Raw genomic sequence first — 20,665 nt, 5'->3', positions numbered from 1 at the left:
CCATACTTCTCTCCAAAGTAGTTAAATAAATAGGAGTAATTGTTAACTCAGCCAGAAAATACCTTTATGAAGACAGTTAAGTTGCATATATCAAAATAAAAAGATAAATACATGTGAGGCCTTACAGTTTCATGATATCCCAGACCCTTAGTTTGCTCATATTCAATTTATGAAACCAGAACTCCCCCATGTTTCTTTACTATTTACCATTGTAATTATTTCAGTAATTAAAACACATGCCTATTTAAATCTTTTCATAAAACTGTTACAAGTTTCAGGTTTTTTCAACAATCTTAGTTATGAGTTGAATACTACTAGCACTGACAAAATGATGAGTTTGCAAGCAGATAGGAAAGAACATTATTGACTAGAGTCAAAGTATGCCACATTTTAGTGTGTTTTGTTTAACAGTGCAAGCTTTCCAATTCCCTGAACTCACAGTTGCAATATATTTTAACCCCAGCTTCCACTAACTCAGTCACATGCAATCTTAAAGTACTCAAAGGCACACACATCACACCCTGTGCCCTTTCAAAGAGCATGGGCTGGAGCATCTATCACATTTCTCCCATGGTACTATTTCTTGTGCTTACAGGTTTAGGCTTGTTCATTTGTAAACATAACCGATATTCGGTGTCCTGCAACTATCCCTAAACAATAGACATTAAAGATTTTTATTTACACTAAAACAAAACATGAAAACAGACAGTTTTCAGCTTGTAGGGATATAAAAATCTAACAGCTGAACACACAGCTCCCCCTTCAAAACCTGTCAGTTATTTTTACAGTACAGTGCATGCTTCAACTTAAACAGGTTTTGTGACTAGCAAAATTCCTTTTTCCTGGGGGTATTGACTCACAAATACAAAATTTTCTCTTAGAACACACTGCTCTTCACTAAACTGTATGTTTAGATATAGGAATTCTGGGTACAAATGTTACTGTTGACAGATGTACTGAACTTTTTTCCCTAAATCAGTAAATTGCCTAACAGACTGAATTATACAACTTTTAACCAGATATAAAAACAAATTGCAAGTGCTTACTACACCCTTAAGGATATAATTTACTTGCTCACTGTGGCATTTGCTAAAAAGCCACATTAAGGTCCCTGCCACGTTGAGAGAAAATAACTATTCAATTGTGCAAAGAAAGATCACATTGTCTATCCTGCATGACATTTTTAATACCAAGGTCATGGGGATGAGGAGACAGAGCTTGAGTGAAGAAGCTACTGAAAATGGACAGAGTAAGGGAAGATTATCTAGGCTTCTGCAATGTAGGAAGCGCTGTCAGATTGTAGCTCTCAGTTCTGAATTTGAATACATTTATTCAATTGATCTGAGAGAATTATTGCATATAGGTTACTAAGATCAGAAAAGGTAGAGATTTTATACAAAACATCTCCCCTTACCATTCAACCAAAATACTTTCCACCAATTCCTGAGTACAAGATTGCCAAAGTAAAGACTGCAGTGGATCCTGTCCTTTCTGTTAGGAAATTTTACTGGTAGCCTGATTTTAATCTAGGTTCATCTGCTCTGAGCTTCAAGGTCTTAACCACTACTGTGAACACCATTTTCATCTGTTTCAGAAGAATTGTCTGATGAACTAAGACTGAAAGTCTACTGCCTAATCTACTTTTATCATCACCTGACATTAAAAACAGGATGTGGGCTTCTCCAGCAACAGGCAGCTTTACATTACAGGCACTATGGCCACAGGGTGATTTTCCTTGACCACCTAAGCAAAGATGGAGATGGAGCAATAGCACATGCTCCCCAGGACAATTACAACAGAATTTCACAGACATGAGTCAGATTAAGTTATACACAATGCTGAGTTTTGAAACTGAATTCTGTGACTACCAGTTTCAGTATTCTTGCCCACCCCAATTTGACAATAAGCCACAGCCCATGAAACACCAGCCTTCTGTGGGTCAGATAACTCAATTTAGAAATGCACAACACTGCCTGCTACAATTAAAGACCAAAATGCACAATCACCTATTTCAGCTATAAAGATGTCTGCTACAGCAGCAGAATTATGTTTACAGCTCACAAACAAATTTTGTTGCTACACAAGTTGCATTAAGGAAGAATTCCTGCTAATTATATCAATTTTCTTGCTTATTTCAGACTATCCGGTGTGATCCACTTTCAAGCAAAAGCCACCCTTTACAATTCAGACAAAAAATTGTTTTTACATAAAAACTAGCAAAATTCTTTAATTACAATAGATCTTGAATGAGAGAGGGTCTCATTGCCACATCACTCATGAGTAGTATCCACTGCATCAGTATAGTTTCTGTGGAAACTTCCCAGATTCCTGTCTGCAACAAACAATGTGATGCAGATTGCCCTATGGCTGCAAAGAAAGTCCTACATATCCCCCACTTTGCAAAGATATATTATTTAAAAAGGGCAGTCAAACTCACTGGTGACTGGTAGGGGCTCAACTCCACTGGCATCAGTGGAATTACAGCTGCTTAAACTGAGGGGGGGGCGGGGAATTTGGCCTGCTGTGTCCAATATTTTGTTTATTACTTCCATGAGATAGCATCCTTTTGATAATTCAGCTCAGTTTTCCTGGTATGATACAGACCCATGTAGCTTCTTGTTAGTTATGATGTTTTTTCCTACTTCACTTCGTTATTGAATATTTTAGTTCATCAAAGCCTTAAACTTTTTAACCAAATAGCAGTTCAAATAAATTTAATGCTGACTGATTATTATAGTAAACAAAATTGGAATATATCAAGGTATGTATTTTAGTTGCTATAATTTAGAGAGAGAATTCAGAGACATACATGGCTTTGCAACTTGTACAAACACTATTCTAGTGATATTTATATTGAATGCACAAAATCAGAGCATTTTGAATAGTATAGATTTAATCTGCCCATTCTTCCACTGTGGATCCCTTACACTCTTTTCTTAACCTAAATAGATTTTTGTTTAAATCCAGAAGATAAAGACCAAGAGCTTAGTGAATGAATCTCAAATGATTTCTATTTCCCAATATTAGCTTAAAATGAGGTATCCAAGGGTTTAAAGGTACTAAATATCTATATACATATCCTTCCAGTGTTATCTAGAGGGGTTTTCAACCCCTGAAAAATCAAGTGGTTATATGGCGCAACAGAAACACGCTCTCCCTGTATGCATCTGCTACATATTTACTCCAGTGCACTATGTGCATTTATTTTTGCAGATTTCCTCACCTAATTTCTAGGAAAACTTTTAAGCTCAAAATACCTAGATTAACTTTTCATTGTTTTTATTAAAGTGCCTTCATTGGAAAGTAATATTACCCTTGTAGTAACGGCTGGGAAATTTCAGTGTGTTGTACCTGCATGCTAGGTAGGTGGCTCTGGGTTACGTGTTTAATAAAAACAAGAAGAAAAACAATAACAAGAATGCTACCAAGAAAAACTCCTATAAAACAGGCATAGGACTCCTGTGCATAATATTTCGGATTCAGGTCTCTTGGAACTTCCATAAGAAGCAAATCTTCCACATTGCTGAATGACCCGTTGTTTGGCAATGAGCTGATACCAAGCAGATGGCACAACAAGGGATACAGATCTGTGAGACTCATGGCTTCTTTGGTGGTATTCCTTCTAAAGGCAGGACCATAGGCCAAGAAGAGTGGGTGCATTTCTGGTAGGACATTGTCGTATCCATGATTACCCACTGGAAAGAGAAGAGAAAGTGAGTTATCAAAAACCTTCTGACACCCTCAAGTTGTTAAAACACTTCAATTGCTCACTAAAAGTAGGAAATATTGAAACTTTGGACCTTTCCCCAGAAAATCCACAATTGCAAAAGGAAAACAAACAGCCTAATTTATTGTAACAAAGATTTAATTACATTTCTGAACAAGTGCACAAATGTTAAGTAGTAATTATCAGTCATATTAGACCTTGTGAATCATAATGCCTAGAAGGTTAACATTAATTTCACATAAATCAAGGGAGTCTCTTAAAGCATTCAAGAATTTACTGTAGGAGGCTTCTGTATTGGCAAGGAGGCTAGAGGAGATGATTCAAGAGCCATCAGAGACAGGAGTGACCTATGAAGGGCAGGCTCAGAAAGCATTAAGAGTTTAGTGTCTGGTCATAGGCATCATGCACTGGAGCCTGCTTTAAAGGAGAGAATTCTACTCTGCAACTGGGCTGGCTGCTCCATACTGAATTGAGGCTTTTTTCTCAACCTCTACATGACTACTGGCCAACCTCCAGCCTTCTGGAACTCTTAGTGCAAGACCCTGACTCATCCTCTACCCCACATGCCTGTCAACAATATGGAAAAGATATGGAGACAGAAGCATGGAGCAGTCTCACAACTAGTGCTTCAATGCAGTTTTCTTGAAAAGAGCCATTGTCTCACAGCTCATAGACAGCCCTAGAACAGAAATGTATGCACATGAATACACGCATCATGGAGGGGAAAAGTGAGGAAATAGTTGGATTAATATGAACAGTGAAAATATTTGGTAAGCTATGAAGAATACTTTGACATCAGCTTTTCACCAGTTGGAAAGTTTGCTTTTAAGTGATCCTAGAGTTGACGAGATTAGAAGCATAAGCCAGAATTAGCATTTAAACTTCCTGAGAGTAGTACACTGAGAAGTTTTAGCTAACATACAATGTGTGTTCAGACAGGAGCAAAACTGTGTGGTAAAATCAACAAACAGCTCAGTAATGTAATTTTCTAACAGCGCATTGTTCAACAGGATTATTTTAATAGTGTTGATTTTGAAACAAATTTGTATTGTCCCTGTTTGAACATGAATTGTTAATTGTGACCATTCATGGTCTGCCATACAATTTCCATATCCAGATGTGGCCCTCATTCCAAAATATTTGCCCACCCCTGGGCTAGGATATTCTTTGCCTGTTTAACAAAAATGTTCTCCAATTTCTGAATCAGCAGACCAGTTTCTCTAATCCATCTCAGAAGTCCCTTCCAAAGCGATGTCCATGTATTCTGCATTACAGACTAATCCCCCTCAGATCAACAGGCTGAGCTGGCAGTGCTTCATACTGCAATACCATACTTTACAGAATTGGGCTCTAGGTTCTTAAGAAGTTGTTCCAAGATCCAGCTCTTGAAAGAAGAAACTGCTTATTTTTTAAAGTTATATTTGTGATCAGCTAAAGTTCCAGAAGCCACTTTAGGACTGGATTTTCTCCTACAAGGAGTTGGGAGCACAAGTCCCATTGACTTTCAGTGTGATGGTACACCTTTGGATGTTTTTGAAAATTTCTTTTGGGGTTTTTGAAAATTCCACCCCTATGTTTGAAGGCTTCTTAACCCTTTTTAAGCCAAGTATGGGACTTTGAGGGCTGGAGAGGGGGTCGCAGCATTTAATAACTTTATTGTGCTAGTTTGAATAGAATGGATGGATCTGAAACAGAATGGAGAAAGATATACTTACAGAGAAGTTGATCAGACTTGTTTTGTAAAATTTCCCATCCTTTATCAGCCACTGCTAAGATTGGTTGAATTTTACTGTTGTGTTTGTAGTGTAATCTATTTGGAATCTCCTCCTTTTTATAAACAGTCATGTTGGGATGAGCATTGACCAAGGCTTCATACACTTCATCAAGTTTGCCTTAGACCAAATAAAACAAGAACTTAATAGTGATAAAACACATGTAGCAATGATGAGTCACTTAGTATACATGCTAGCAATAGCTTAAATGATCTATTTCAGCACTAGGTATGAAGGAGAAAAAAAATATTGTTACACTGAAGAGCAGAATTTAGCCATAAAAGGAGTTCTAGGCAGACAGTATGTGATGCTGTGTAACCTTATTGTTAAGAGTTTTGGATGATCACATTACTCACCAGAAAAGTATGGTGATGAGCGTAAGAGCACATTCCAATAAATTGTCTTATCCCTCAATATAGAATTACAACAGTTCTCTTATGTTGTGTTTTTCTTTTCTTTTTTTTTTTTTTTTAAACACAAGTGTAAAATGGTCAACTTTTTGTTTTATCATCATTGTGCACAGCAATAGGAGTTTCACATATTCACTTCAGCTAGAAGGAATCAGGTAAGCCCCTTTGTGGATAAACGGATTCTTCCCTGTTGCATATAAAGCTTGAAAGGAGGGAAGTGACACTTTCTCTAATGTTCTATTCAGTACACACAGATGGCTCAGGGAACAGAGCTTCAAAAGGGAATAGCCACATTTCCCCAGAAACCATCTATGGTGCTCAATAGCATCTCAATGGCAGCTGGGTTGCTTTAGAGTTCATCTTCCTTTAAAAAGCTGCATTGGGAGCTGTTGATTTCTCCACAGCAGCTTCGAAAGCATAACTTTTACTTAACAGGAAGCCAACCATCTTCAGTTTAAGTCCATAGTATTTATTTTAAAAGAATTTCAGTACCCACTTTGGTATCTGATCCTAATTAACTTTGCCTCCTCTTTGTCACACCATTTCAAATTATAGGTGTGGCAATTTTCTTCAATTGGTGGTTAGGTCCCAACTAAGCAGCTAACCAATCAGCTTATGGTTTTGGGGGGAGAAGTCCAAATCTGTATTATATGATCCTAATGATATATTCTGTGCTTGGAAATTATTTACTTATTGTTAATGTTTCTGTAATGGTCAGAAGCCCAAATCCAGATTAGCAAATTACTGCACTACGTATGGTACAAAAACTGGTCCCTGCCCAAGAAGTTTAGAACTTACTTCAAGACAAAAAATAAGCAATAAGGCGGAATGGGAAGGAACATGAAAGTCATTCATAAAATTAGACACTTACACAGTCTAACAGCCTGCACAACTTGAATGTTCACACTAGATTAAAAATTTAGGGAAAATATAGAAATAGATAGAGGTTTTAAAAACACAGTAGAAACAGATAGAGGTTCAAATATATTTTAGTCTACAAGTTTTGTTTATCATTGTCTATTTGTATTGTAGCACTTCAGAGCCCCAGTCATGAACTAGGACCCCACTGTACAAACACGTAGCAAAGAGATTCTCTGCCTCCAAAAGTTTACATTCTTCTAGAGATCTATTTCTGTGCTACTTTTATCATTTACCTATTTCTGTTTTCTGTAAAGTTTGTAGTAAAAGCAGCTATGGAAAGGGAAGTGGAGGAAGATGAGGGGAGAGTAATGGGGAGGAGCAGAGGAGCAGTGCAAAGCAGAGCTAAGAAGCAGTTAATAGTAGGGCCCAGGAAACATGGTGAAGGGGAAAAAAAAAAGGTATCAGTAAAATGTCAGACACTTCACTAATGGAAACTAAAGGAGTCAAAAGGTGCTGCTTTGAAGAAATACAGTCTGATGCCAGGAATCTCGCCCTTGTCTTCATCCCTGGCTTTTAACACTGTTCTCCTGTGATTCAGCGAGAGCTGAAGGCTTTACATTCTACTTAGAAAACCTTCTGTGCCAAAAGCCCCATGGAGAGAGATTGTTTTTTAAGATTTAAGTAAGCGCTAATCTCTGCTCACAACCTCGAAGATCACATTTTTGTATTTGTCCCAATATAAACAGCTTAAAACCACATAAAAACAAAGAACCCCACCCATACTGTTACTATAGTTACAATAAAAATCTGGGTCTGTTCAGACATCTCTGAAAAATCATGAACATTCACAAAGGTGGTAAAGGACACAGCAAATTAATAGCCTTCCTGTGTACAAGTAAACTGACCTGTATTTTCTGCAACTATATTGTTAAATGGTTAACATAAAAAAATCAGTAACTAAATCTCATGTATGTTACATAACTACATTGTAAGTATGTTAAGGTTACCATTCAAAAGTCAGAAAATGCCAGAATTAAAACTGCCTGTGCAATCAATTACAGGTTCTGATGGGGAGTGTGTTCTTGTGGTTATACCCCTTTCTGCACCTGTACCCCCCAGCTAGTCTGTTCCCCTCTGCTCCTATCTACCCCAATGGCCACTGTCTCTATCCCTTTCTGCACCTATCTACCTCTCCATCCCATTCTGCTCACTGCTCTGGTACCACTTTGCTTCCCCACACCCTGTGGCCTTGTTTCAGGGACCAGAAAAGGCACATCCCTAACACCAGAGAATATGTTTTCACTGCAATAAAACACATCCCAGAGCCTGGGCTCCAGCCAGAATCCCAGTATCTACAGTGGAATGTTATAGCCTTCAGCCCTAGCCCCCTGAGCCTGCCAGCTGACACAGGACCAGCCACCTCTGTTTTACTGAGGTATAGACATACCAAGAGAAACCTCCCGCCAAATTTCAAGTCCCTGTGCCAAAGCAGGGAAGCAGAAGAGCTTCAATGAAATGGTTGTAATTATTTTTTTAAACACAGGCAGCATTGTTTTAGCAGAAACTTTTAAAAAGTCAGCCTCAGGTAGATCACTGGCATGGAAAATATCACCTCCAATGGTTAAAATTTCGCAAGTTTTAAGCACTTGGGCCTTGTAGTTGGAAGTGTCAAGCAACCTTCTCTTTAGGTCATGCTCTCACACTATATTACATCTTAAAAGATAAAGGTAACCGAATATCATTGTCCTCAATTCCTTTCTTGGCAAGTTCTGTGCTCAGGGTTTCAGCTTCCCTCTGCCTCACAAAACTCCATCCTGTTCCCAATGAAGTCTGCCCGCAGCTACAGTGAGGCACAGTAGTGCCTAGTGACACCACTACCACTTAACAGAACATACAAGGCTATTTCAGACGACTGATGGCATCTGCCACTGCAGAGCAATTACCTAAACTAGCCTTCCTGCTCTTGTTTAGATGTTGGTGATGCCATTAAGTTTCATATAAGAAACCCTGAATCCAAGACTTACAGGTTAAGTAGATGAGGAAGGGGGTTTGAAAACAGATGCAGTTTTGGTTCCTAAGCTTGCTCATATATGTGCTGGGTTTTCAATATTAAAGCTTTGCAGTTTGCTTTCCCTTGCTACCATGCCTTCCCCGTTTTAACAGTAAGAAGCCTGCACATGCTGAATCTATTTACAATATAATTTAGGATTTTGTCACATGCGCTATGCAAATCATAATTTTGTCACTAGCTGAGCAGGACATTTCTGCAGCACTAGCTGATATTTAGAAATAAAGCTGCTATCTTCTTTTGTGTTTCATGCATCCACATTTCAAAACAGGCAGCAAGCCAAACCCCGACAAGTGGTCTCTTTCCAGCCTAGAAAGAACTGAAGGTAGGAAGTGTGATTTTTAATGGTTTAATGTTTATTTGTCTTTGGGGCTAAAACTATGACCTTATTTAGTAAAAAGGTCATAGCATGCTTCTTATAAGTGGATCCTCCCTCTCCGTCTGCTAGCCCAAGTTCTGTCTTCAGTTACACCAATACATTCTGACTGAAGGTAATGTGGTTGTACATGTCCACCCACTTCCTGCAACCCTGCTCCCCTCTACAAAGCATTAAAGTCTCTTTTCTCACCCCTAGATTGAGAAAAGATAGTAACCTCTTCCTGGACATACAACCTTAGCCTCAAATTAAAGTTAATCACATTTGTATGTACAATAACTCTCCACTTAATGTCCTCTTGCTTAACGTTGTTTCGATATTACGTCCTTGTTCCATTACAGAACGTGCTTGTTTAAAGTTGTGCAATGCTCCTCTACAACATTGTTTGGCTGCCTGCTTTGTCCACAGCTGGTAGCCCCCCTATCAGCTCCCCTACGTGCCCCACACCAGCACCTCCCGCCCGCGGACCCCGCGGGTCAGCATCTTACCCCTGTTCTCCTGCCTCCTGCCCGCTGCAATCAGTTGTCTTACAGTGTTCAGGAGACTGGGGGGGGAGGAGTGAGGATGCGGCGCGCAGCCTCCCCCCTTCCTCCTGCCCGCAGCAATCAGCTGGTCTGCTGCATTCAGGAGGCGGGGGGAGCACGTGTGCCACGTCCTCGCTCCTCCCTCAAGCCTCCTGAACGCCACAAGGAGCTGATTGACGTGGGCAAGAGGCAGGGGGAAGGTGTTGATCCGTGCGGTTCGCCAGCAGGCAGGAAGCCACCAGAGGGAGGGGATCTGATGGGGGGCTGCCAGCCTGTTTAATACCTGTATTAAATTGCTTGTTTAAAATGTATATAATGCCTTTTGTCTGGCAAAAAAAAATTCTCTGGAACCAAACCCCCCTATTTACATTAATTCTTATGGGGAAATTGGATTTGCTTAACATCGTTTTGCTTAAAGTCGCATTTTTCAGGAACATAACTATAATAAGTGAGGAGTTACTGTATATTAAGGGCAGAATTTGGTCTGCAGTGTACAACATGTAGGATGAGATACTTCTCTCAGAAAGGTTCAAATGCCCCTTAAGTATGTCACACAACTGGGGCTGCCCAAGCTGAGAAAGGCCAAGTCTGATTTTTTGGGGGAGGGTGGGGGACACATGGAGGAAGAGGAAAAAAGAAGAGCATATTCTGATAAGAGGTTGGTATATCAGATCCCTCATAGCAGACACTAAAAACATCTCAGCTTCTACCTTTGATAGATGTCATTGGCTTCAACCTGTCAACTATAAGTAAGAAGATACAATGAAGCATTGGTGTGCCCTACCAGTAATAATCTGCACTTCGATCTTTTTAGAACAAGTTTTTCCTCTCCTTGCTGAAGAGAGGCACTACTGCTTTGTTTTTCACAGCTTTACTGACCCTTGGGGCCTCAACATGTTAAACAAGAGAATAGTGGCTAAATTTTGAGCTGAAGAATTAGCTGCAATAATTTACTCTTATTTAATTTCTTAGAACATAATTCTATACAAAAATTGAAAATAAAACCTCTAGCTGTAACTAGCGACTGAGTAAGTAGTACTTTATTGTTGGACAATTGAAAAAAAAAGTTAAAAGCCTGTTGGGAAAAAGAAAGTAATTTTAGCTATGCCTATGAAAGACTAGTTTTGTATTACCAGCAAACTACAGAACTGAAACAGCAAAACATGAAGATCAGCATCTTCAAGCAAAAGATGATATTTAAAGCAATGACCTCCACATGGATAGAAAGAAAAGCACATTATGCATCAATGAGATGACAAAAGTAGGATGCCACTCCTATTAAAGGGAGACGTTGCAAATCATTTTAAAAATTCTGTCAATTAGTAAAGTTTTAGAAATTAAATTGAAGAGGTTTCAAAAGTCTATATTTATTTTCAACATTTGCTTCTATTCCAAGTTCATTCATCTTGGACAGCAAGTACCCCGGCGAGCTTCACTTTGTTTTCATGCACTAGTACAATGCTGAAAATGCTGCAGAGAAGTGTTTAAAGCCAAAATATAAAATCTTTTTAAAGCCTGAATATACTTTTATTAAAAAAGCTCCCATACAATATTTTTATTTTAAATTCAACCCAGATTTGAGACCTCAATCACCTATAATTTAAAAATGAGTAAAGTCCATTTTAGAAAGCTATGCTAGACAGAGCTATCAATACTAAACAAGGGCATGAGCTGCAAACTTTAACCCGTGCAAGTCAGTTCATGACAGAAGTCCCACTGGCTTTAATGTGGTTGCTGACATGAATACCCAAGCCTGTAAGGGCAAGCCCATTTTGCTCTCTCTCGTTACAATTTTCATAAACTCAGAACTGGAAGCGATCTTGAGACATCATCTAGTCCAGTCCCCTGCACTCATGGCAGGACTAAATATCCCTGACAGGTGTTTGTCTAACCTACTCTTAAAAATCTCCAGTGATGGAGATTCCACAACCTCCCTAGGCAATTTATTCCAGTGCTTAACCACCCTGACAGTTAGGAAGTTTTTTCTAACATCCAACCTAAACAACCCTTGCTGCAATTTAAGCCCATTGCTTCTTGTCCTGTCCTCAGAGGTTAAGGGAAACATTTTTTCTCTCTCTCTCCTCCTTGTATCAACCTTTATTATACTTGAAAAAAACTTATATTCCCTCTCAATCTTCTCTTCTCCAGAGTAAACAAACTCAGTTTTTTTCAAATCTTCTCTCATAGGTTATCTTTTCTAAACCTTTAATAATGTTTGTTGCTGTTCTCTGGACTTTCTCCAATTTGTCCACATCTTTCCTGAAATGTTGCCCCTAGAAGGTGACTCAATACTCCAATTGAGGCTTAATCAGCATGGAGTAGAGCAGAAGAATTACTTCTGATGTCTTGCCTGCAACACTTCTGTTAATATAGCACAGAATGTTTGCTTTTTTTTGGAACAGTGTTGCACTGTTGACTCATTTAGCCCGTGATCAACTATAACCCCCAGATCACTTTCTGCAGTGCTCCTTCCTAGGCTGTCATTTTCCATTTTGTATGTGTTCAACTGATTGTTCCTTCCTAAGTGGAGAACTTAGCAGTTGTCCTTACTGAATTTCATCCTATTTACTTCAGATCATTGCTCCAGATCATTTTGAATGTTAATCCTATCCTCCAAAGCACTTGCAACCCCTCTCAGCTTGGTATTATCTGCAAACTTTAGAAGTGCACTCTCTATGCCATTATCTAAATGATTGAGGAAGATATTGAATAAAATCAGACCCAGAACTGATCTCTGCAGGACCCCACTCGTTATGTCCCTCCAGCTTGACTGTGAACCACTTATAACTACTCTCTGGGAATGGTTTTCCAACCAGTTATTCAACCACCTTATAGTAGCTCCATCTAGATTGTATTTCCCTAGTTTGTTTATGAGAAGATCATGCAAGACAGTATCAAAAGCCTTACTAAAGCTAAGAAATACCACATCTACCACATCCCCCCATCCATAAGGCTTGTTACCTTGTCATTTTAATGCCATAGTTCCTACCTTCTTTCGGTAAAATCGCTACCACAGGAGAATGGTCAACCATTGTATACAGCTCTCTAGCCACGTACTGATCAAGCTCTATGAGCCTTTCTGAAGAAGACTGTGCCATTCCATGGTCACTTGTGATTATGATATTCAGTGTGTCCCACAACTTTGCTTTCTTCAGTTCTGACACAAGATATCCTAGCTTGTCATCAATCTCACTAATGACTGCGCCCATACGTGGATTTTCTGGGCCCAAAACATGCCCCATCGCATCAGGCTGCTCCCAGTACAGAAGACCAAAACTGATGGGTTCTTCTGATGTAAACCAATCAATAAGCTTGTCAACTCGATCTTTGAATGAAACAGACTCGTTGTAAGACATATAGTGCGTAGGAAAGACTCCATGTATTTTTACATCTGTTCCAGGCCACATAGCAGCTCCGGTTCTGTGTCCTTCCATTTGGTTGGTGACCCATATTGGACAGGCCTCTTCCCAGAACTTTGAATTATGGATGTTCATGCTGTTCAGGGAGAAAGTTTTGTTCAGGACAGGATCATACATTTCATTAGCGACTATGCCATGGCTCTCTGCATAGAGACCTGTCACCATTGTATAATGATTAGGATAAGTTTTTGTAATAAACACATTAGTAACCTGTTTAACATGAGCACCATTCTTCATAATATAATGAAAGTTAGGCGTTGGGAATTTATAAATGTAATCCCATCGAAATCCATCAAAAGATAATAGTAACACTCTGGACTGGTCCTGCTGGAAACAAAGTGTGCTTGGAAAAGTCATCACACAGACTGCCAAGACTCCCCAGTAGCAATTCAAAGCCATTCTGGAAAAAGCTTTTTCACTCAGGCACCAAGTTGGTATCTCTAGAATACAAAGGCAAAAGTCAGTTATCACTTCTGCAAGTTAATTATCTTGAACACTTATCTTTACTACAATATAAGTGAATCTGAAACAAGTTTTTGAGTAATCCCTGTCTAGAGGTACTCATGTGGCTCCCATCACTGTAGAACACCTCACAAACATTAGTGAATTTCCCCTCAACACCCCTGCTAGGTAAGGGAATAGCATTATCCCCATTTTACAGATGAGGAACTGAGGTACAGAAAAATTTAACGATTTACCCAACATTACAAGAGAGTCTGTGGTACAGCCAGTGCTTTGAACAAAAAAACCCCAAAACCCATTCTTCCTCTTCCACCCTTACAAATTTGCCAACATTTGAGACTAAAAAGGCTTCCTCTCTCCTCTCATAATGGAATGCTTTCTCTTCTCCATTCAGACTGTTATCATCAAACTAAAGTGATGGAAAAGGGGGGGCGTGAAGGAACTATTGAGGCTCCAGAGAGGGTTGAGCCTGTAGGGAGGTTGGTTAAGGTGACAGTTGCAGAGTGGATCTCAAGAAAGGGAGAGCTGGAATTGTGACAGGGCACTCACAGGAAACCACTGGGAGTCGGAGGTCAGACAGAAGGTTTGACTGGACTAGCCTGGAGAGGTGGGCTAACTTAAGAGGGGTAAGTAGAGCTCTGAGGAGGGAGCCTGAAGAGAGCTCAGCTTGGTGTTCCTAACCCCAGAAGCTTCCCACATAGATAGACTGTGGTGGGCTTTGGAGGTGAAAAATTCCTCAGAGAAAGTGAGTGACTCCCAAAGCCATCCCAGTAACTTAGCAGCAAGAGTTGATGCGGGGAGGTGACAATAGTTTTACATGGGTTGTGTATAATACACACACACACACGATACATTTACATGGGATTAAAAAAAAAAGAAGTTTCTGTGTATAAAACTATTTCTTTAAATTGGAATTCCTTGTTAAGTTATAATTGTTATTCAAGTAATAAGTAAGATACTCTATTTTCACTAACTCTAAAACTAAGCCTGAAATATGCAACCTAATTATTTAGGCATCATCTTCTTGAAGTGATGCTACACAGTAATTATCATGTGCAAAGTGCAACTCTGGGTTTCAAGTTCCTGGGTGGAAAAAACTAAAACCTTTTAACTCTAAAGTCTAAAAGAGACAAGGAGGTAATACCAGACTGTGGCAGCAAAGGTACCAAATAACCAGTCACCAAGTATATGTCAGCTGCTCAGAAGAGGGGAAACAAGTCATCACAGAGGGGCTACAGTTAAAATTTCACTAACACTCCCTAAGTGTATTTTGATACTGGAATATCAAATGTTCAGAGCATTTATAATGGGAAAAGCAGTAAATTAAATGTAAAGCACATTTTAGATTAATGACATACTAAATTATAATTTCCTGTTCCAGCTATGGCACATTTTTTAAAAAAATCCAGGTATCACAGAAATGTAGGACTGGAAGGGACCTCAATACGTCATCTAGTCCACTCCACGAAACTGCACTGAAGCAGGACTAAGTATTATCTAAACTATCCCTGGCAGGAGTTTGTCTAATCTGGTTTTTAAAACCTCCAATGATGGAGATTCCACAACCTCCCTAGGTAATTTGCTCCAATGCTTTACTACCATTAGTTAGGAAGTTTTTCCTAGTGTCTAACCTAAACCTTCCTTGCTGTAATTTAAGCCTGTTACTTCTTGTCCTGTCCTCAGTGATGTTAGAGAGCTTATTCCTTCACCCTCTAACTTCCTGGTCCTTCTCACATGAACAGAGAACAATACCCGAAGTCCAAAGGTGCAAACAATTCAATGTTTATTGGAGTGAACTTCCAGCAAGCATGATTCCAGTTTCCTTCCTCAGTGTCCTCCTTCCCAGCTCTGACACCACAGAGCCATCTCTGTTCCCATTCACCCTTTAGCAAAACAGGATCCCAATTCCCCCCCTTTACTTCCTGATTGAATGCAGACTTTATAGTAAAACTTGAGTTCTGGTTAGCTATACCTTAACCAATCATTTTATGGGCTGAAATTTAACTAACCAATCCTGACACATTGTAACATGGTTATTTAACCAATTATATCCCACCACCTTAACTGGTTTACACCCAACAAAATTAATTATACAGCACACAGACAATCACAGAACCACACAGAGATTATACAGACAAACAATAGGAAAGTGAAGATTACAGTGATAGAACAATACAGAAATGAGGATTTCACATCCCAGCTATTGCTGAGTGAGTAATTGCCAGACAGGATGCTATCAAACTAAGTTTCCTTTTACATCTTCTAGGCTCTTCCCTTTCTCTGGAGGTGACAGGAATACAATCCTGTCCTGATATTCCTAACACCCCAATAGCACCTTATTTCAATGTGACTAGTTTGGAATGCATAGATGTGACCATACACTTCCCAGTTTATGACTGGCCTCTGCTGCTTAGCCAAAGGCCTTAGCCTAAGAACCAGGCCTCAGACTGTCACAGTGAGAGAATGCCCTTACACATGCAGAGAGTGATTTTGATTCTCTCTTTTATACCTCTATGACTAGCTAAGTGATAAGAATACACCTAAATTCTTAAAGTATAGGCCTTTGCAGACAGGCCTAAATATCTATATCCTAACAAGTGAATCAGAACAATTTATCACCCTCCTCTTTATAACAACCTTTTATGTACCTAAAGACTGTTCTCATGTCCCCATCTCAGTGTTCTTTTCTCCAGATTAAACAAACCCATTTTTTTCAATCCTTCCTTGTACGTCATGTTTTCTAGACCTTAATCAGTTTTGCTGCTCTCCTCTGGACTTTCTCCAATTTGTCCACATCTTTACCAAAATGTCATGCTCAGAACTGGAAACATTACTCCAGCTGAGAACTGAACAGTGCTGAGTACAGTGGAAAAATTACTTCTCATGTTGTGCTTCGATCACAAAGGCAGTATTAATTTTAAGCTACTATCAACCCGGCTCATATTGAATCTAGAGATTTAGAGGTGAAATACTCCATACAACTCTCAGCCATCTAACTTCCCTTAACATATAAAGATTTTAAATCTCTCTCTACCAAAAGTCTCTTAATTTATAAAGGAAAAGGGCAGAAAAGGAGAAAGATTAAGTGGCATCTCAGATGATTCATAACTGCACTTCCTTAGCAGTCCAGTGCCAAGCATAAAAATTCTTCTGTCCTTTTAAATCAACAGTCACTGACTTCTGAATATACTTAGTACAGAAAGCATGAAATGAGAAATTCTTTGCTAAAATGAGAATACTCTCATATCTAATCTGACCACTGCAAACTAAAATCAGTGATTGTTATGGGCTGCATTCAGAAAATGTTTTCTTCTTGGATAGTCATGAAAACAGTTAGCTCTGTGTCTGATCAGCTGATTCATCAAGAAATCAGCTGCCCGGCAGAAACCCTGAAGAGTTCTCTACATATAGCAGCAGGTGCAGAGCTCATACAAAATGAAGTCATCTTCTCTTGTGATACTACTTATTCACTGAAGGCTTTAGTTTTATCATTCCTGTACATTTCTAATCAAGACTTATTAATTATTCCAATTCAAGGCAGGCATATATCCCCTGTAAAGCCTTGAAAACAGGTTTACATGCAACAGCTCATTGCTCAAAAGCCCATTAAAAATGCTTGTTTGTCCTGCCAAGAGGATTATTCCTCTATTTGTTACAGGATTACTGCATACGGTTGTTTCCTCGTTATACTGTTATTTTAACCAGTTCTAGCTGACTGACAGGTCCAGTCCCACATATCAGCAATAGTGAGGCACATAAGGCAGATTTGCCTTTCACTCTTTATCCAATACATTCATTATTTTAATGACTCTTTTGAAATCAATATACAGCCTTGCACTGAAATCAGTACTAGTTTTATAGTGACTATCAAGTAGACCACATCCACAAGGTTTATGATTGATGATCTTTGTGCATCTGATCCCTGAAGCTGAGCTTTCCTTAAAAGACAAGCTTGAAGAACAAATGAAGGCAGAACTCTTGTTTTATTTATCTGTGGAAATCAACCAAGTATTTGTGAGACAAAGTCTAAATCTCCACAACCTTTGGCAATTTTTTCTCCTTCCCATCAGCTTACAACCTGGATCCCAAAGCCTGCCCCAGTTCAGCTCTCTCTTGCAATACCACTATCAATCAATCTGAACTACCTATATAGACACTCAAATGGCTCTCATATATTAACACCTCACAAACATTAATAGATTTATCCTCAAAACACTTCTCTAAGGTTGAAAACTATTATCTTCATTATACATATGGTCAATAACAGAGCCAAGAATTGAACCTTATTCTCCTGAGTCTCAATTCAGTGTTTTAATCTCAAGATCACCATTCTTCATGGTTTTTACAATTTCTGCTTCACAATACAATGTTTGAAAGCATAGCAACAAAAGTGACAGAGGAATAGACCTAAGCAAAAGGATGAGATGTGGACATGTGAAGAAAACAATATTATAGTTTTTAATTACATGGAGGGACCAATTCCTATCATAAATCACCAAATAGTAATGGACTTAAGATGGAGCTGGGAAAGAGTGAAGGTTACATTACAAAAAAACTTGATAACTTGTTCTATTGCAGAATCATTTTTATAGTTAACAAGGAAGGTTATGGAAAAGAATGAATTAGAAACTAGCAGGTACTAAAGGCCTCTTTAATACAGCAGGGAACTGGGAGCATGGTGTGGAGCCCAGGCAGCAGATAGGTTCCAGATGGAGCCCCCCCACCTGCCCTGGGGTGACAGCCCAGCTGTGAGCCCTGCAGAGTTCACAGCAGGGAGCTTTTCTTGTTAATTTCACAGCTCCAGTGCCTAGTCGTGAAATTGATAAGAATGACAGCCAACAGCAAAGGTAAGTAAGATGGTGTCTACACAATCACTGCATCAACCTAACTACACTGCATCAGCCTTATGCCTCTCCTGGAGGTAGAATTATTAGGTCAGTGTAGTAGGGCACTTACTTACATTGGCAGGAGCAAGGCTTTAGTGTAGACACTGACATAATTAGGTCAACGTAAGCTGCCTTAAGTTGCCCTAACTCTATAATGGAGACCAAACCATAGCCTGATGAAGAAATGGGAGAGAGACAACAAATGGATTCCATGACACCTTTTCTGGGTGGAGCACTGATTTGGTCAGGATGGACTATGTCTTAACCTTTGCTCCTCTATGGTACCTGCTAACCTAAAAACTTCCCAATAGACCCTACTCTGTTTTGAGTAGGTTGCCTGGCTGAGATGCACTGGTCCCGGAGAAGTGTAAGTCATGAATCTATCTCAGTTGAAGTCAATAGGCAGAGTGAAACAGGTGTGCTGGAGCCCAGAGGCTTAATCTCAGAGGCTCTGAGGTCCACTGGCCTACTTTTAAGGAGGAGTGGGACCCATTGGGGATCTGCTACACTGAAGAGGTTCCTCCAAGGAACTGTTTAAAAATTGGGGTGCAGCACAGATACTGGATCCGTGAAACTGATATAATCATCTCTTCTTGCCTTAAGAATCTATGAAACATTCATCGAAGTTTGAGATAAAAGGGACGACATACTGGAGGAGATCAACAGGGATCAAGACATTACATGGATCTTCCACCCAGCAGCCCTTTCTCATTCACCCCTAACAGCATTCACTCCTGTCATTTCAAGCTGATCAGGGCTGTTGCACAGGTCTTGTTTCCCTAAGATGACAGTGGGAAGTTTGGTTTTAACCGGCCACATGCACCTCGACTTGATGACATTACTGAGAGGAGCCCTGGGCATCCAGATACACTAGGGTGATGGGCTCAGATACCACAGACAATAATCTAGACTCCAATCCAAGCAAAGTGTCTCAAAAGCATAGACCAGTGTAGAAATGCAGAGGGGATCAGCATGGAGCATTTGGATCAAGCAGGACAGAGAGAGATGTGTGCATGTGCATATTTGGGGGGGGGGGGAGGGAGGAGGGATTTGGAGTATCTTCTGCTTCCCACTGACCTGCACATCTAAAATTAATCAGAGAAATCAACAATACTGTAAAACAGCGCTGAGCAAGCCCCACCCAGCCTCATCCTCCGGGTGTCCTCCCCCCCCCGCCCGCAGTTAGGGATCAGGAGACAGGCACCCCTGCAACCTACTCTCAATCAAGAGAAGCGAGTCTCAGAGGCAGCCATCCCATCCCATCCCATCCCCCGTGTCCCTCTGGGGACACACCCGACATATGGGTCTAGAAGGGGGAGCTGACACCCCCCCATATGTCGGTATCCCCAGGGGAGCCAGCACCGCCCCCCCTCCATAGAGCGGTACCCCCTGGGGCCAGAGGGATGAGCCGGCCACGCCCCCCACAGATCGGTATCCCCGGGGGGCAGGGCGCGGAGCTGACCCGCGATATATCGCTATCCCCGGGGGGCGGGGGTGGGATCAGGGCCGTCCCGGCCAGCCAAGGGGCAGAGGGTTTGCCTACCTCAGCGCCTCAGTCACACGCTCCCGGCGGCAACTTCACGAGCTTTACCACCCACCCTACTCCACCACTCCCCGCCCAGACCCCGCCCCTTCCCAGATAAACCCCGCCTCCATCCCGCCTACTGTTTGAGCACTTCCTGTGCCCAGCTCCCAGCCCCCAATGGCCAGCGACGCTGTCAGTCACGTGTTGGGGGCAGGGTGGTCACGGGCGGGGCGGAAAGAGACGCGTGCGCAGTTGAGAGAGCAGGTGATCGGCTGGGTGTTGCCATGGTGACCCGGGTAGCTGGGCTCCTCAGGCTCGCGCCCACCCTCACCCGCCTGAGCCCTTCCTGCTCCTAGCCCAGGCCGGAGCCGACGTGCGCCCCCTCGCCCTGCAGCCTGGGCTTCCCGGGGCGCTAGCAGGGGCTGAGCCAGGGCAGCGTGGGGCTCGGTGAGCCTGGCCCGGGGCCAGCCTGGGGCTCAGCTCATCGCCTCAGCCAGGGGCTGGAGGCCAAGCGGAACTTCGTTAAAGCCCGGGCCCTGCTCTGGCCATGCGGCTGAGTCCTTTCCAGCCGAACCTGGAGGCGAATTACAGTTTTGTGGGGTCCTGGGCCAGAGCGAGTGGGGGCCCCTCTCCCC

The 20,665-nt window shown here is 41.0% G+C and overlaps 1 protein-coding gene across 1 annotated transcript; it reads right to left on the bottom strand.

Moving 5' to 3' along the window:
- Positions 1-6: 6 nt before the first annotated feature.
- ENPP5 (ectonucleotide pyrophosphatase/phosphodiesterase family member 5) lies at positions 7-20,106 on the bottom strand. Its single transcript, XM_050950838.1, has 4 exons — positions 20,049-20,106; positions 12,728-13,597; positions 5,443-5,619; positions 7-3,695 (listed from the first exon to the last, which is right to left on the bottom strand). The coding sequence occupies exons 2-4, from the start codon at positions 13,554-13,556 to the stop codon at positions 3,310-3,312; spliced, it is 1,392 nt and encodes a 463-aa protein (XP_050806795.1). The 5' UTR covers positions 13,557-13,597; positions 20,049-20,106; the 3' UTR covers positions 7-3,309.
- Between the last annotated feature and the right edge of the window lie 559 nt (positions 20,107-20,665).

Source organism: Gopherus flavomarginatus, chromosome 4 (genome assembly GCF_025201925.1).
Source record: "Gopherus flavomarginatus isolate rGopFla2 chromosome 4, rGopFla2.mat.asm, whole genome shotgun sequence".
Lineage (NCBI taxonomy): Eukaryota > Metazoa > Chordata > Testudines > Testudinidae > Gopherus > Gopherus flavomarginatus.
This window is presented reverse-complemented; position numbering and strand designations above follow the sequence as displayed.

Bases quoted from the DNA above. Each gene is read 5' to 3' on its own strand.
- ENPP5 (XM_050950838.1), bottom strand. From the start codon at position 13,556: ATGGCTTTGAATTGCTACTGGGGAGTCTTGGCAGTCTGTGTGATGACT. The intron at 5,620-12,727 runs GTAGGAACTATG...ATTTGGTCTAAG, and splicing joins AGCGATTTTACCGAAAGAAG to GCAAACTTGATGAAGTGTAT. The intron at 3,696-5,442 runs GTAAGTATATCT...TTCTCTTTCCAG, and splicing joins CAAGTCTGATCAACTTCTCT to TGGGTAATCATGGATACGAC.